The sequence below is a fragment of the Pectinophora gossypiella genome, chromosome 21 (assembly GCF_024362695.1).
Source record: "Pectinophora gossypiella chromosome 21, ilPecGoss1.1, whole genome shotgun sequence".
NCBI classification, from domain to species: Eukaryota; Metazoa; Arthropoda; class Insecta; order Lepidoptera; family Gelechiidae; genus Pectinophora; species Pectinophora gossypiella.
Genome location: NC_065424.1, coordinates 2,684,304 through 2,700,803, shown reverse-complemented (window position 1 = coordinate 2,700,803; position 16,500 = coordinate 2,684,304). Strand labels below are relative to the sequence as shown.

Below are 16,500 nucleotides of genomic sequence, written 5' to 3'. Positions count from 1 at the left end.
ATACCTTCGTTTAAATATACACTGAAAAATCTATATTTTTAACAAATTTAATTTTAAAAATATACCTAATTAATGAAATTCCTAAAGATTAAAAATGAAATTTTTAATATTTATGTGTATAGTAGTGTGTACTGCGAGGTTATATTGTAACAAACGCTTATAATTTCGATTGTTTCCAAGTTCGTGCAGAGATATATAATTTTACTGTCCATGAAATTAATAATAAATCTATAACTGATGTGTACAAAAATCAGTATGTTTCAGGCATTTTGAATCCGACTTAATGTATGTAAAAATAAATGTTGTTTTAAAATTGTGCTATTTTATTTTATGTATTACGTAAATATTTAAACCCTTAGATGTACGAACATATAAAAAATACGAGGTTATTCGATATAAAATAAATAGACGAATTATAAAAAAATGCTTTATTTAAATCAAATAAGCACACATACCGTGTAATCTGAAAAGGACATCAAAATCGAATTTACTGGAATTTTCCTAATAAACTAAATTAGCAACACTTGCTTTCATAGACATAAGTTTTTAAAATTATAACGGCTTAAATACACAGAAGTATTTAACAAATGCTGACGAGTGCATACGTTTATAAATAAATAATATTTACACATCTATGGCGACTTTAGGTACGAAACATCTTTGGACATGCCCCTATCCTAAGATAAAAAGTTTGTTCAATATGAAAAAGTAGTGTAAAGTTCACACTCTAAAGCGTAGAAGAAATCTTATTACAAACGCATAATTTAATAGAAAAGTACATAAAAAGTATCAAAAATAAATAGGATAAAATCCAGTATAAATTATAATAAAAAGGAAAGCAACCAGTAAGAAAGGTCCTTCATACTTTTGGAGCTAAGACTCGGGAGCATATGGCCACAAACCGAAAATGAATTCAAACAATAACAAACACACATGTACAAATTAAAATTAGTATCAAAATTCACAATTAAACTCTTAAGCATAACTTACAATAAGTTTTCAATAAAAACATAAGCGTATCTTCAACTGCTTCATACAAGAGAGCTCTAATTCTACAAATACACTTATAAATTAAATCTCAAGGATAAAACTGTACAAAATCAAGTATTTCAATAGCTAGGTTAATAAAGCTATTGAAATATTTGTCATCCTAGCGGGTAAAACTTGCAACTTTATATTTTTTTGCTTTAGGTTGTTTTCAGCGCGACGAATAGTACCGATTCGGGCAACCACCAACTTAATTTTAATTAGACAAGACTAAAACAACCGCTATCCCTTTCTTGCCTTTATTGTGGGTGAAGGACGGCATGAATGTAAGAGGTGTCAAACTAAAATTAAGTTTGTCCGTTCGAATGGGCACCATTCTGCAGCGAACATTGCGTCGACCTGACTTCGTTTGGGAAACTGTAAGTATTTTCTTTCTACATAGTAATAAACGAGTATTACTTTACCTAAAGTACGCGGGCAGGTAATCACCGCCTGAAGTATGTTCACGGCAGGGCCGGAGGGAGTAGACAAGCACTGATTGGTGGGCTGAGTCAGCTGTACACTCAGTCCGCCAATCAGACAATCGCGCCCTCCCCCGTCGCACCGCAAGCATACCTCAGGCGGTGACAACAACTTGCTGCAACACGTGGACTATAATATCCAATATCACATCGCAAGCCCTCATTACGTAAACTGCAAAGGGAGCGTTACGTCAGAAATTAACAGACTCGTGTCCCTTCAATCTTAAATCAAATGCTACTAAATAAGAAAGCATTTAAAATTGTAATGTTCCTCGTTGAAATGTCCAAAGATTAACAAAAAAGCCACTCAAGTAGAGAAGTTCATATCTGTCCGTTCATCAAAATTCGTCATAATTATACATCTAAAACTCCACGAAACTAAACAAAATTCAATACTAAATCTAAAGAGGTTCGTTTTTAAAATCCTAATATATAAAATACATCAACATTGGCACTTTGTTTCAGACTTGAGAATTCTATAGAATCTCGCAAACAGGCACTTTTATATGAGCGTTTCCTCATCTAATTGTAGGTTTTTAAGTAGCTTATTTTGTTTTAATAATTTAAAAACTGGTCCCATAATAATCACAACAGATAAAACTACTTAGTCATATAGAAAAAGCAGGTCAGAATTGGTTACTTGACAGTTGTAACAATAAAATATGAAATACATATGTCGCTTTTGGTAGTTTATCAATTTACGATAATAATCCAATAGTTTTTTTTTATTAAGATTATTTTGAAATATTTTATTTTTACACCTCCACCAACCCGCAGTGGAGTAGCGTGGTGGAGTATGCTCCATACCCCCTCCGGTTGATTGAGGGGAGGCCTGTGCCCAGCTGTGGAACGTATATAGGCTATTTATGTTATGTTATGTATTTTATTTTTACAAAACAATAATGCGATTTTTTTTATCTGTGAGACAAGTCAAGACTCGAAACACGGGCGGCCATGATTGAGCTTCGTGTGACGTCACATTTCACAAAATAAAAACTATCTGGCAGGTTTCAAGTTATACTGTTTGACAGTTTTTTTTTGTTGAAATGTGACGTCACCGAGCATAATATGGTGAGAGCCTTCAGTGCTCCCCATTTGTCCGGCCAAGTAGTTAATGCCATCAGCGGCAATTATGCAATCTACAATAAGTCACGTCAAAAAAAAAACATGACCGGTTGACGTAAAGGGTTATACGCGAGAAATTCAAAATAATTTAAGAAAAATATGTTTTTTATATTGTATAAAGTTTTTCGAGAAAATAAAATATTAAGAGGTATAAAATAATCGTCTGTTATTTTTTTTTAAACTTATCCGAAAACTGTCAAGAAGCCAATTGTCTCTACTTTCCAACAACTTAAACAGAAATTCTTATGGTAATAAAATAGACGATTACCCGTAAACTAATCCATATTACTTAAAAAAAATTAAGATTCAGACATTATAAAGTTTCTTCCAAATCACTAGAGGGAAACTTCAACATTTTCTTGAAGCTATTTTAACACTAACACATTTCCATAGACACTGCAATGTGTGCTGAGCATTTGTCAGGGCGCAAGTCTTAACAGAGAGCTGCATTTATCTTTTATGTCTATAAACATAACATTTTGTAAATGTTTAATCATTGGAGAGCCCTTCGCTTACATCAAACGTTGCTAGAAAATGTCTGTATCTTCACGGCCCACTCTATACATTTTATAGATGAATTATTCTTCATTATCCCTTCTTAGGGTTGAACCACATCTGACAGCACCTCATCGAACTTTCTTATGCTTCTATCCTTTTCCGTTACTCAGAACCGTAATTTGCTAGAGCGAGAGAGACCGACCGCTCGCTATCGCCTCGTCAATTCTGACGCGTGCGTCTCTCTCTCTCTCTTAGGTTAGACAAGGATAGAATTAGAGTGCGATTATTTGCTGACAAATATGTTTTGACCCTTATACGACACTATTACAAGCCAAAAATCTACAAAATCGAACTCACGTGCTAATCTATATAGACATAGAAGTTAGGCGTGCCGCAGTAGGCCGTAGCGAGCGCCTTCCCGGCGGCGGTGGGCGCGCTGAAGGCGATGTGGTCGACACGCAGCGCCGCGCCGTACAGGAACGAGGCGCGGGCGCACTCCAGCAGCCGCGACGCCAGCCCGCGCCGCCGGTACGAGATGTGCGTCCATATGCGGGACACGCCGCACCTGTACAACACGTTTTTAATGTCACTGCGAAATAGTCCTTTTTATATGGCTGTTAACACTGCTGTTATATTTTATGTAAAAAGATACTGGCGCATCGCGAGTTACGCACGGGTAAGGCAAAGCAAACAAAAAAACCGTATGATGTTTCATGTTCAGAAACAGGGTGTTTCGTCCGTTGTATGATGCGTCGGTAAATATTCGAGCTCTGCTGTGGTGCGAAGGCTAAACACCTGTAGGGCTAAAGTGCGCAACGTGACAAAATTTTGTCACGGTCATTTTGTCGATTCTGGCGTTATAATTATGTCGTTTTGTCGATTTATGCTAATATGTGAACTCAAATAAGTCATATTAACAACAAAATCACGTGGCACGCTTGTTAGGGAACAAAAAAAACTTATTGAAAATTTATTGAATCGATCGATAATTTTATCACGTTGCGCATATTAGCCCTGCTAGACTACCAAAACAGAAACCTTGGAGGTCTTCATTGTTTCTTTAGCAACAACACCGTGGTGATATGGTCTGTAACTGCGCCGATGATGTGGCCAGGGTCCAACAGTGCGTTATCATAGGCTACATCCATTGTCCTGTTTACCAAAACTTACAAGGACTTAGGGGACTTCTCGTCCCAGGCTTAAACTGGGCCCAGGGACGAGTTTGCCCTTTTCTAATTTGGTAGTGGGTAACTGGGCCCACTATGAATCAGTTGTTGGGACGAAAAATAATCAATGGTGTAATCGTCCCAACAACTTCGAAAAGGGCGAACTCGTCCCTGGGCCCAGTTTAACCCCTTAAATGCCGGAACGCGGATCTCGACCAGACACAATGTAAAATCTATTGTGTCTGGTATCTCGGCATATGAGAGGTTAAGCCTGGGACGAGATGTCCCCTAAGTCCTTACAAGCCTTGTACTACAAGAAATTTTCTTGTAAAAAATTTCATTATTACAAGAATGTGTTTATCAAAACTACACATGTAAATTACACGTTGCAAGTGTCAATATTTATTTCACAAGTATATTTTACAATCCCTCTACATTTTATGATAAACGTAATTACGTACTTTTGAGTAACTTGTAGCTTGTGAACGTGTAGACTTCTAAGTTTTGATAAACACGGCACATGTATAAAATACTAACTTGACAGGGTAATCCTCGACGCTGCAACAGTCTGGCTCGCCGGGTATCAGCTTGTATGCTCGCAGCTTCGGCTCAACTACCAAGCAACCCACGATCTGCTTCTTGTCGATGTAGAGGTACGCCTGTCGATAAATATTGGTATTAGCATTGCGATACATACATAATTGAGGAGCTCGGTGGCGCAGCGGTAAACGCGCTCGGTCTGCGATTGTTGAAGTTAAGCAACTTTCGCAAAGGCCGGTCATAGGATGGGTGACCACAAAAAAAAAGTTTTCATCTCGAGCTCCTCCGTGCTTCGGAAGGCACGTTAAGCCGTTAGTCCCGGCTGCATTAGCAGTTAATAACCAGCAATCCGCACTGGGCCCGCGTGGTGGTTTAAGGCCCGATCTCCCTATCCATCCATAGGGAAGGCCCGTGCCCCAGCAGTGGGGACGTTAATGGGCTGATGATGATGATGATGACATACATAATATCACGCCTATTTCCCATTGGGGTAGGCAGAGACCACGGAATTCCACTTACTACGGTCCTAACACACTACTTTCGCTTCTCCCACTCTCATCAAAGACTTCATGCATGCTCGCCGGTTTAGAGTACTCTTGACGTTTCAGGTTCGTTTGGAGGTTGGTATTCCATCTCACAACCCACACGACAGAAGAAGACTTTTGCGATGGAAAATTGGACTTGATATCAACTCAGAATCATGGTGTGAATCATCGTTCAAAGTTTTCGTTACGATGTCACTCACACCCTGGATATATACTCACAGTGTAGAGCTCCACCTGGTCCCTGGGCAGGCCACTCCCGTACCCGAGGTGCGGGTGCACCACTCTATCCAGCAGCGCCTCCACCTTCCTCCAGCCGGGCTCGCCGCCGCGGATGCGCACGCATCGCGCGCTGCCTGACGTGCCCACTACGCACTCGTCTTTCACACCCTGAAATAATTCACAAAAACACTTAATGCACTCCTTGCATCAGCACCAGTGTGTGATCTGTTTGTCAGTGAGTGGACGTATGTGTGTCGCGAGTGTCTATGTGTTAAAATTAAATATGTTTTTATACTGTTTACACCTAATATTATTGTAAATATCGAAAGTTTCACGGGACATTGGCGCTTCTGCACTGTAAAGTCGTAAAATGTAAATAATAAATAAGAAAAAGAAAACTCTGGCTAAAACCAAGCAGTGTTATTACAAATCGAAGACTGAAGATAAACTAGGTTTAAAAAAATAACCCGCGCCACGAAAGGAGTCGATGGATTTTAATGGAATTAATGACAAGTCGTAACTAATTCCATAAGTTCATTTAGCACGCAATAGGGCTGAGAACCCTTGCTCGATGCCCGATCAGATAGTTTTTTGGAAATTAATAATAATAAAGATTTATTCTCTAGACTTTACAATACATGGGAATCCATGGTGGTTGGTTGATGGAGTTGGTTACCGACCTCACAACCCACACGATAGAAGAATAAAATAATTAACTTACATTGAATTTGAGTACATCAGTAGCATTGTGATGTACCAAGTGATCGTGCTCATCTTGAGGGTCGCCAATCTGAAAATTAATTCATACTTGTGAAAAAAAAAATACTTGTGAACTAATTCGGGTCGAATTGAGTATCTTCGGCCAAGTAGTTCATGTCATTTGCGGCAAATCTACAATAAGTTACGTGAAAAAAAAGAACTGATTGGTTTATACAACATTCGAAGTGAGCTGTATTTCTCTATCTCCTATATAATCTATTGTCCTAAATTTGTTCTTTTGGTCAAATAAATATGTTTATTATTATTATTGTATGTCTTTTTCATATCTCGGGCCTATGGAAGCCCGGACTTTTGGAAGGCGTGCGTGGGGCCGAAGCCAACACGTAGAGGCCCCTTAAGACAGTTTAATCTAAATGTGGTGTGACACCAACCGGCGATTATCCCTGTATGCACTATGGGAGTGCACCCAAAGACAATCCCCGGTTCGTGTAGGACTATTGCAGATTATGGGAACAAAGGGTACTATTGGGTTGGGGGTTAGTGGACCGGGATACTGGAGCTATGGGGACTATGGCGCCTTATTATTATTATTATTATTTCCGGCAAAGTAGTTATAATAATTTGTCACAAATCTACTATAAGTAAACAAAAAAAAAGTGAGCCATCATCATGTTACGCATATAAGAGTAACAAAGAGTAACCAAAAGTGTAGCACTAACCTGGTATATAACCCCGCACTCTGCGCACTGAGTCGCTCCGAACTTCTTTTGTCCAGCATCGATGACGTACTGGTCCTTGCCAGTCCTCAGGAGCGGCTTCTTGCCTTTGTCCGATGTACCTGGAAATAAATAAATCAGTTTATTTGGATATTCCATGGATATTGTTTGTTAACAAAATTTTGTTTAAGTGTCGCAGCGTTAGACTTCGTCCCAATTCTGACACTTTTGCTATTCCTTTTTGCAGAACGAATTACCTAAAGCACCGTTTTATAGTTAGAACTTGTAGCAAATATAATGATAAATACAATAGCATTGACATATTTCATCTTAAGCACAATAAATTTGTATCTGCCCTCAAAACGTTGGAAAAGATGTAGCATCAACTTTTCTTTCTATTTTTGTATTGCTTGCTTACTTAATTTATTTATTGCTTCTGTCTACTTCTCAGTAATGCATGTATTAGTTATAAGTGGAGACTTCATTGGCTAATGTACAAACTATTTGCATTTTTTAAATTGTTATTTAAGCTGTTTGTTTCCCGATTTGAAATAAATAAATAAATATGGAAGACGATATGTCACCCTAAAGAATGCCAAATACAAAAGGTGAAGCAGAGGTAACTACTAAGCCAGGGTTAGTGCTCGGTCATACGCACCATAGAAGTACACCAATAAAGTGAATCCCTGATAGCTTTGTTCGGAGAACGCGTGGCCTACAGCATAATAGTGTCACGGGTTAGATACCCGGTTCAGGTTCTAAACCGCTGAATTCGACTTTATGAGTTTGAATCGCAGTTTCCAGGATTTGTGCTCGGTTAATGGCAATTAGGGAATTCAATCTCGTTCTCGCGACATTTCGTCTAATTTTTCGGAATCAATCCCGAAGCATAGAATGACGAGATCCCATTCGAGTTTGACGGGATTGGGCGAATCTCCTTGAGTTATACTTTTTATTTTGATTATGTTAATTTCCAAAGAAAACTTAAATATTTAGATAGTAATATTGAAGACTAAGTTTTTGTTTTCTTTTAAAACGTCACTATCACAAACAAGCAGTTTTCATCGTTTTTTGCCATCCTAGCTTTACATTTTTTTATGAACTAGACGAGATCTCTGAAATTTCGGGATCTCGCAGGATTGATATTTCCAATCCCGCGGGATCTCGAGTCGAGATTGCATTCCCTAGTGGCAATAGGCTTGCCTCTATTACACGGGACTTACCATGGCCGGCGAGGAGTAAGTGTATTTACTATACACCCCTGTCGACCCCTTCGGGGACACAAGTGTGATGACTGTGGTGCTGTTTTATGTTATAGTGATACTATAAGAATTCCCGTCGGTTCTTTACCTTAAAACAACACTCTTAAAAACCATATTAATGCTTACCTTTAGCTGTAGGTGTGGTCGGCGTGCCAGGATTGGGTTTACTGAAGATCGGGAACAACTTATGTGGCTTGATACTGCCGTCACCGGCCGTAGGAGTTGAAGGTGATTCTGGAAATAAAAATAATAGTTTCTGAATTGGCCACTTGACAACCTAGTCAAACGAGATAAGTAATCCAATAGCCAAATAGCCAATTTAGAAAAAAAAAAGAAAGTAAAAATAGATATGGGTAAAAAAAATAAATAAAGATATGGGTATGTGCTTAGACTTTAGAGCGCAGTTCTTTTTGTTTTACTGTTTTTTGATTCCCCAACCGACTGCAGCTGATAATCAGCGTCATAGTCAAGACTATGATATATGTAGCAAGCTACAGCTAGGCCGTGACACTTGCTGAGCTGAAGCCGTTTCGGCATTATGTATAATTATTATTTTTTTTGTTAATTAGTGTTAAGTATGCCGAATAAATATTTTTTTCTTTCTTTCTAAAAAGTTTTACGAAACGTCAACACATACATACATAAACTCACGCCCGTAATCGCTAATGGGGTGGGCAGAGCCACAAGTAATCAAAGACAACTTGCAGCCACTGTTGATACGATGTCGTAAGCTGGATATGATGAACCTTATGATGATAAGGGAACCTTATGGTGGTGGTATTACGAAACGTCAAAAATAAAAGTTTTCTTTTGAGTTTGTATAGAAATACTGTCCTGTCCTGTCATCAATAAAAGCGGTCAGCGGTACTTAATCCACAAAAATATAATTCGAAAATAAGTCGAAAAGTAAAATAAGATTGATTTTTCATCATCTTCGACTGGCTTCTATTTCTTGATTAGCATTTTATAATTTATCTTTGACCCAGTCAAATACCCAATTAGCTCTAGCACGAAACTTTTCTACTCTTCAAAGTACTCTACTCGTAAACCGGCGAGCTTGCATGAAGTCTTTGATGAGTGGAGGAAGCGTAGGTCGTGTGTCAGGATCGTAGTAAGTGGAATTTGTGGTATCATGGTACCTACCCCAATGGGAAATAGGCGTAATCTTATGTACAGTCATGAGCAATATCATGTACCCACTTTAGAACCCTGTCGCACTACGATATTTTACATTTAATGAGACTTACGGTTTAACTTGTCAAAAAAGTTAATGTGACATGGTTTCAAAGTGTTACATAGTATAAGTACTCGTGACCGTACGTATGTCTGTACGAAACTTCTTTCGAAATCGATTCTTCTTTTGAAATTCTTAACGTATCATCCGGTGATTTAGTCTGCGTTATCTTAATCTAACCAAACTAAAGACGTGTCTCATGTAGTAAAAAGAAGAAAAATGATGTAAGAAATTCTTAGACCTCCATGGAAAACGGATAATAATATTTTATTTTACTATACAGATATAATTATACATAACAACATAACATAATCAGCTAATATACGTCCCACTGCTGGGCCCAGGCTACCCCTCAATCAACCAGAGGGGGTATGGAGCATACTCCACCACGCTGCTCCACTGCGGGTTGGTATAATTATACAATAAACATAAATAACAATTACCATCAGATTGCGGCGGTCCCTGCACTAACCAAAGCTTGTATCGTAGGGGCCAGGATACGATTTGCTAATACTCGTAATTACTAAGGCACGAAGGCCGATTTCAATATTTTAATATTTTCGTTTTTAAGGTCATATTTCGATGGTTTTCGACCGTGAAGAACATTCGTAAATTCGTGGGAACGATAAAACTGAATGATAAAGATGACACACTTTATGATTACAGTATTATTAAAATGTGTGAAACGAAATAAATTTTACAAATAAAATAATAATATTTAAAGATACGTAAAGTGTACGCAATTACGTTAGTTATCCCAAGTGTCCACACTTAAATATTCCAATATTTTTATAGTCAAGTTTTGCAACTAGCTTTGTATGTAAATTTCAGAAATATTAAAAATTTCCCTGATCTTTGTGTTTTTCGATAAGTTACCACACCTTTTATCTTTGATCTACCAACCCTTTTTATGTACTTTTTCTAAATTTCTAGACATTGGTTTTAGGTTCCACCCCTCAAAACGTGATTAGAATGACTCCAAGAAAATAGTTATATTACATCACCAAGCGCGAAAGAGACGAGAAACATGTATGTTTCGCACGAACACGACATCTTAGTTAAGCGTTGTACCGGGTGAGAGCCTTCAGCGCTCCCCATTTGTCCGGCCAAGTAGTTAATGCCATCTACGGCAAATCTACAATAAGTCACGTCAAAAAAAAAGACATCTTAGTACGAAAGAGACGAGAGATATGGCTCAATTGGATAGATCCCTAGTTCAAAGATAAATTACGAAATTCTAATTACTGAATAAAGACAGATCTAAAGGTGACAAAAACGTTTTTTTTTTCTATTTAACTAATTTATGAATTTTAATAAAGAAAAATGTAATAATAAGTGCGACATTTTGTCACGTTTTTCTATGACGTCACAGGTTGCTTTTTCATACAAATTCCATAGTAATTTCGTGTTTTGACGTTTAGTAAAAAGTAACTGATTTGACTAGTTGGAAACTACCCTATTCTATTACTAGTAACCTACAGATTTATCTCTACCTTTTGTTTGACACGTGCCGTTTACTCTAAACAAAGCGCCATTACCCGCGATTATTGTTATTATTGGCAAAATGTTTTCATTAAAAAAATACGATTGTACTCCTCCCTTTATGATTATTCATTAAAATCCACGATAATTAATTCGCTTTCAGCCTTGGAGGAAAAAAACAATGCTGTAATTAATTATTGTTAAACGTTTTTTTCAGCTTTGTTAATATTTATGCAGATTAAAGAGGTCGGTCTCCTGAAGTTGGCGTCAAACATTTCCTGATTATTTCCTATACAGGTACAGACAAAGAGTGGCGTAAGAGGTTTATACTCAACAGAGGGCGGAAACGGGGTTATTAAGGTAAACGCGCCGAAGTCTTCGCACTTTATAAATCTTTGTATGAAATCATAAGCAATGTCGCGCATGTATCCGCGCCGCACGACCCGCATTTTGCCGCAAAATTCAATGACTTCGGCGCGTGCGGCTCCGCAGCGCGTCTAGGTGCGAGTTCACCTTTAGACAGAGCTTCTATCGAATGGTTTGTGAGTTGAATTACCAACCTCTTCAACCCTGGTGTCAGGGTTATTACTGAGCCGGCAAAGGCCCAATGGGTCATATAACGACAACTTAATTACATGAGTAAGTGCCGTCCGCGGCACGGATCATCTTACTTTCGGACAATCAGATGATCAGCCTGTAATGTCCTGACCAAACTAGGAGTAACAAAGTGTATTTTGTTCCACCGGGATTGGAACCCGGAACCTCCAGACTGTGAACCTAACGACTGGATCAGAGAGGCCGTTAGACAGATGTAATGTTTCTTACCGGTGGTGACGGGCGCAGTCTCGGTGGAGGCGAGCACGGCGTGCGCGTCCATGTTGTTGCTCTGCGCCATCTGTAGGATCTGCTCGTCTAACATCCGCAGCTCCCGCTCGATCTCATCCAGGTCGGGTAGTTCTTCTTGCGCTGGAATAACATTATCGACTGTTTATACTAAAACAACGACCTCCGTGGTCCAGTTGTTGAGCGTCGGGCTCACGATCCGGAGGTCCCGGGTTCGATTGCCGGTGGGGACATATCACAAAAATTACATTGTGTCTGTTTGGTTAGGACATTACTGGCTGATCACCAGATTGTCCGAAAGTAAGATGATCCGTGCTTCGGAAGGCACGTTATGCCGTTAGTCCCGGTTACTACTTACTGATGTAAATAAATAGTCATTACATAAGCCATGTCAGAGGCCTTTGGCGGCTCAATAATAAGCCCGACACCAGGGTTGATGAGGTCGGTATTCCACCTCACAACCCACACGATAAGAAGAAGACTGAAATCGAGCGAAACGAAGCGGTGGCAGCAGCGATCATCAAATTCGACAATCATTGGTTTGGCCTGTGCTGGATTCGAACCTGCAACCTCAAAGTGAGAGGCAAGCATTCTACCAACTAGGCTGACACGGCTCGCACTTTTATGATACAAATAAATTTAAAAAAAAACTACCAACTCAAGGCACTTGTGACCCTTCTGGTGTGACCATCAGGCAATCCGTCGTAGCTCTTTTGCCCACGATATTATGCAAAAATGCCAATTAACTTATATTAGCTACACAAAAAAGCATAATAGACTCACCTGGCGGCGCAACGCTATCACCAACTAAGATATATCCGCCTTCAACCGGAAGAAAGTCTCCTTTGGGCAGGCCTCCATGATTATCCTTATGTCCTGGTTCCGCCATCACTACATCAGACAATCCCATACTATGCCCTGTTTCATTAGTCTCCAATTCTGTCTTCTGGGCTCCTAGTTCTACAATAACAGCTTCAGTATCTTGTGGAATGTTCTGAATGGACACTGGTACAGCTGTTACTGGTTGGAAGATCTGGTTTGTCTCCTCTATGACGGTCTTGCTGAAGCAAGGGAGCTCGGGCTTCTTCAGCTCAGATTCAGGTACCTCCTCCTCGGTCCATTGGCTGAGTAGCGCCTCTATTGTTTGTTTCTCTTTGTCAAATGGGTCGGCTTTGTCTGTAATCATGAAATGCAGAATTTATTTGATGAGAATTATAGTATATCTATAACTATTATAATTGCAAATGTAACTCGAGACTGTCTGTTACACTTTCACGCCAAAACTACAGAACCGATTTTGATGAAATTTTGTACAGATATTTTAAACTGTGGGAAACAACATAGGATATTTTATATAGTATTTAGAGGTAGAATAAACTTGTCGCGCGCGATATCCGAAATGCACGCAGCTAGAGTCGCGTACGGAAAGCTAATTGTCTACAATAAAGAAAAAACTATATCAATTTAGTACTAATGTTACGATTTTACAACTGTACGAAAATAATACATAGATTACTTCTGACCCACATTTGGAAAACAGTCCTCTTAACTGGTACCCTATCCATGCTCTTAATTCATATGAAATACAAAATAAACAAGAGCCAGAACCTATGTTGCTTAAACTGGTTAACATAGTCAAGATTGCCTTATTTACTTGGCTGTGTAAATGAGCTAACACTACAGTAACACAGTGTAAGTAAACTACATGTAATAGGGATACAATGTCGCAAAATAAACTCACCAAGTTCCTGTGAAGTGTCTTGACTCAGCATAGAGCTATCATTCTGGCTTATCATTGTGTTGTTGAGGGTCCCACTAGATGCTGTACTGTTCATCGCACTCCCAGACGACACATTCGCCTCCATAGCACTCCTTAGACTTGCAAGCTTATTCTTATGTACTTTAGGTTTCCTAATCCTATGCCTCACACCCAAGTTTATCTGCCCTGGTTTCCTTTTACGCTTGTTAGAGTGCGACTGAGGAAACAGGCGACGTCGATGCGATTGTGTCGCCTCTATCGCGCTTGATATTTTGGTAGCGACTGCAGTGTTCAAGTCAGGGTTAGATTTGCCATAGAAGGACTTAGCAGACAATATCTCCTTCAATCTATCACTGTTGAATAGAGACAATCTAGCTTTAGGAGCTGTGCTTGTGTCCAGTCTAGGATGTTTCGAGTTTGGTCCATTGTCTGACTTACTATCATAGTTGAGCCTCTTGTGACTTTTCTCACTGTCACAAGCAGACTCTGGACTTTCGTCAATTTGGACAACTGAACGACGATTGTGGCTCAGCTTGGGAGGAGAAATGTTGCTTTCAGAAGTATTATGAGGAGTTTTAAGCATCTGTGTTGGAGACACAATGCTGCTCATGTCCATTTTTGTAAGGCAAACCACTGGGTACTTCATTGGGGTTGTGTTTTTCTTCTGTTCCATTAAAATTCCCTTAAAGCTTTGCAGTTTGGGAGTCAACTTTTGTCTCCTGCTTGATCTTCTGAAGGACTTGGATGGAGTATTCTCTTTAGAATCTGCACCAGAGTCAGAGTCGAAGTTGAGGTCTTTTAGTGAGCTGCTGCAGCTCTCAGTGTCTGCAATGAGACTGGCAAGGCTTTTACGAGCCCTGCTGGAGGTGGAGGAAGTTGTGTGCACACTCGCACAGGAATGAGTTGAAGATGGAGTGCTAGGGTGGTTCTGCAGGTGTGGAGTCACTGGGGTGGACAAAGATCCGGTGCATTTTGAATCTGCGCAAGAATATCTTGTTTGGAACTTCGTCAATGTAAATGGAGACTTAATAAAGTTCTTCAGATCATGTGACTCCTTGAGCAACTTCTTTGACTGGCTTCTTGTTGTACCAACTGTGTAAACAAAACATTTATTTTATGTAAGAACAATGGTATGTTTTGCTTAATTATCAATCAACTAGACATATGTTAATGAACCATAATAACAAAGTAAACAAGTTCTGACTGACAGACAGGAAGGCTGATTGATTTGATAGTTACATTTTTACTTATAACTGCTTATATTATCGCATTCATATGACAAATTGAAAGATGTATAATTAAGTCCTAACCGTCTTAGCCAAGCAACTGAACAATAGAACAACTTAATATCTTTTCAATGACCTTGCTTGTATTTAACTATATCCTTTTACAGATGATAATAATAATAGCTATTGAGACATCTAGGCACTGAAGACTTAGTTACTAAAGCATTGCCTCATACTCAACTCTCTGCTCAATTTTAATCAACCAATGAACAATGGACTACGAAAAGAAGCAAAATAATAACAATACTAATCACTTTATATGAAACTTAGAAAGCCTCTGATCTGTGTGTAGCTCTAGATGTGTTTGAAAATAATTACCATGAAAAAAGTGACAGTACAGAGCTACTTACGCCAAACCTTCCTCTCAGGGGTCTTTGGGAGGTTGGAATCATTTTCATCACACGAGCTGGAATCCAGGGTCCCCATGATGCCCAGATCGCAATCATCACTCTCGCTCTCACTGTCTAGAACGGTCAGCTGCCGGTGCTTCGTTAGGGACTCGCGTGAAGTCTCAGACTCGCTTTGGAAAAGCCCCTTCTTCCGTTCAGACATTTTCGGTGTGTGTTGATGAGGAAGCCGCGCTGAACGACGCGGCGTTATCGCAGCCATGTCTAATCACTTATTTTCACCACAAAAATAGTATTTTTTGGTCAAAAAACAATGAGATTACAAGAGTTCAAGAATCCTACTCCCGCCAAGTGCCACTATGGCAGTGAGCTTTTCGTCACAATCAACAACAATTCATGAAGCATTTTACGCTAATTGTATTATAAACGAGTATATTATTGTTTTCACGATGAAAAATTACAAATTTGTCTAGAAAAACCACTAAAAACGTGTAGAAAATTATCAAAACGTTAGCCTGCAACCATTGTTGTTTGGCGCGTAAACACCTGTCACATTTTTTTTTTCACACGAGTGTTACCACTCTAAACATTGCTTTCGGCGCACAAGGATTTTGTGCTTGTTTGTATTTTTTATATAGCGAGGTTAAAATAGGGATTTTAAAATTCAAGTATTTTTCTTGGTTTCATAGTAAATGTGGTAGTTAAATCAAAATAGGTTGAAAAGTGAAATATTTGTTTAACAGGAAGATTAATTAGTGTGCTCATTTTTTTATAAACTGGTAACATTTTAATTTCCCGCTATATTTTGAAATTATTTTGCCCAAATCTCTAACCTAAAATCGTGTGTAAACTTCAACAAAATAGTACCTACTTTCCAGTATTAAGCTTTTAATTATGTATTCAATCAGAAATCAAATTCCTACTTTCTCATTAGAAACAACATGTAACTGTCATAATATCCAACGGATATTACGGCCTAGTCCAATAAACCGACCCGACATTTTACCTTCGTGCTTTAATCGCTTGTAATAATGTAATATCTAGTTGAAACGGCAAAAAAAACGCCAGCTATTATACGTTTCTCGAGTTACCTGAGCCGTGTCGAGCTAGGAGTATGTGACCAGTGTTATCAGACCTCTGACATGAAGATTTTGATTGCTTATAAAGAACAGAGGTAAGTATGTCACAGATCGTGTTTATATTTTATGCAGTCGTAGGAAGGGCGTTGGACCGGTTGGGTCATGCATCGC

General features: G+C 38.9%; 1 protein-coding gene across 1 annotated transcript; it reads right to left on the bottom strand.

Annotated features, from left to right (window-relative positions):
* Positions 1–417: 417 nt before the first annotated feature.
* LOC126376488 (N-acetyltransferase ESCO2) lies at positions 418–15,782 on the bottom strand. The gene is made up of 10 exons (XM_050023909.1): positions 15,254–15,782; positions 13,600–14,709; positions 12,642–13,034; positions 11,841–11,981; positions 8,426–8,533; positions 7,041–7,159; positions 6,323–6,391; positions 5,602–5,769; positions 4,835–4,956; positions 418–3,696 (listed from the first exon to the last, which is right to left on the bottom strand). The coding sequence occupies exons 1-10, from the start codon at positions 15,510–15,512 to the stop codon at positions 3,492–3,494; spliced, it is 2,694 nt and encodes an 897-aa protein (XP_049879866.1). The 5' UTR covers positions 15,513–15,782; the 3' UTR covers positions 418–3,491.
* Between the last annotated feature and the right edge of the window lie 718 nt (positions 15,783–16,500).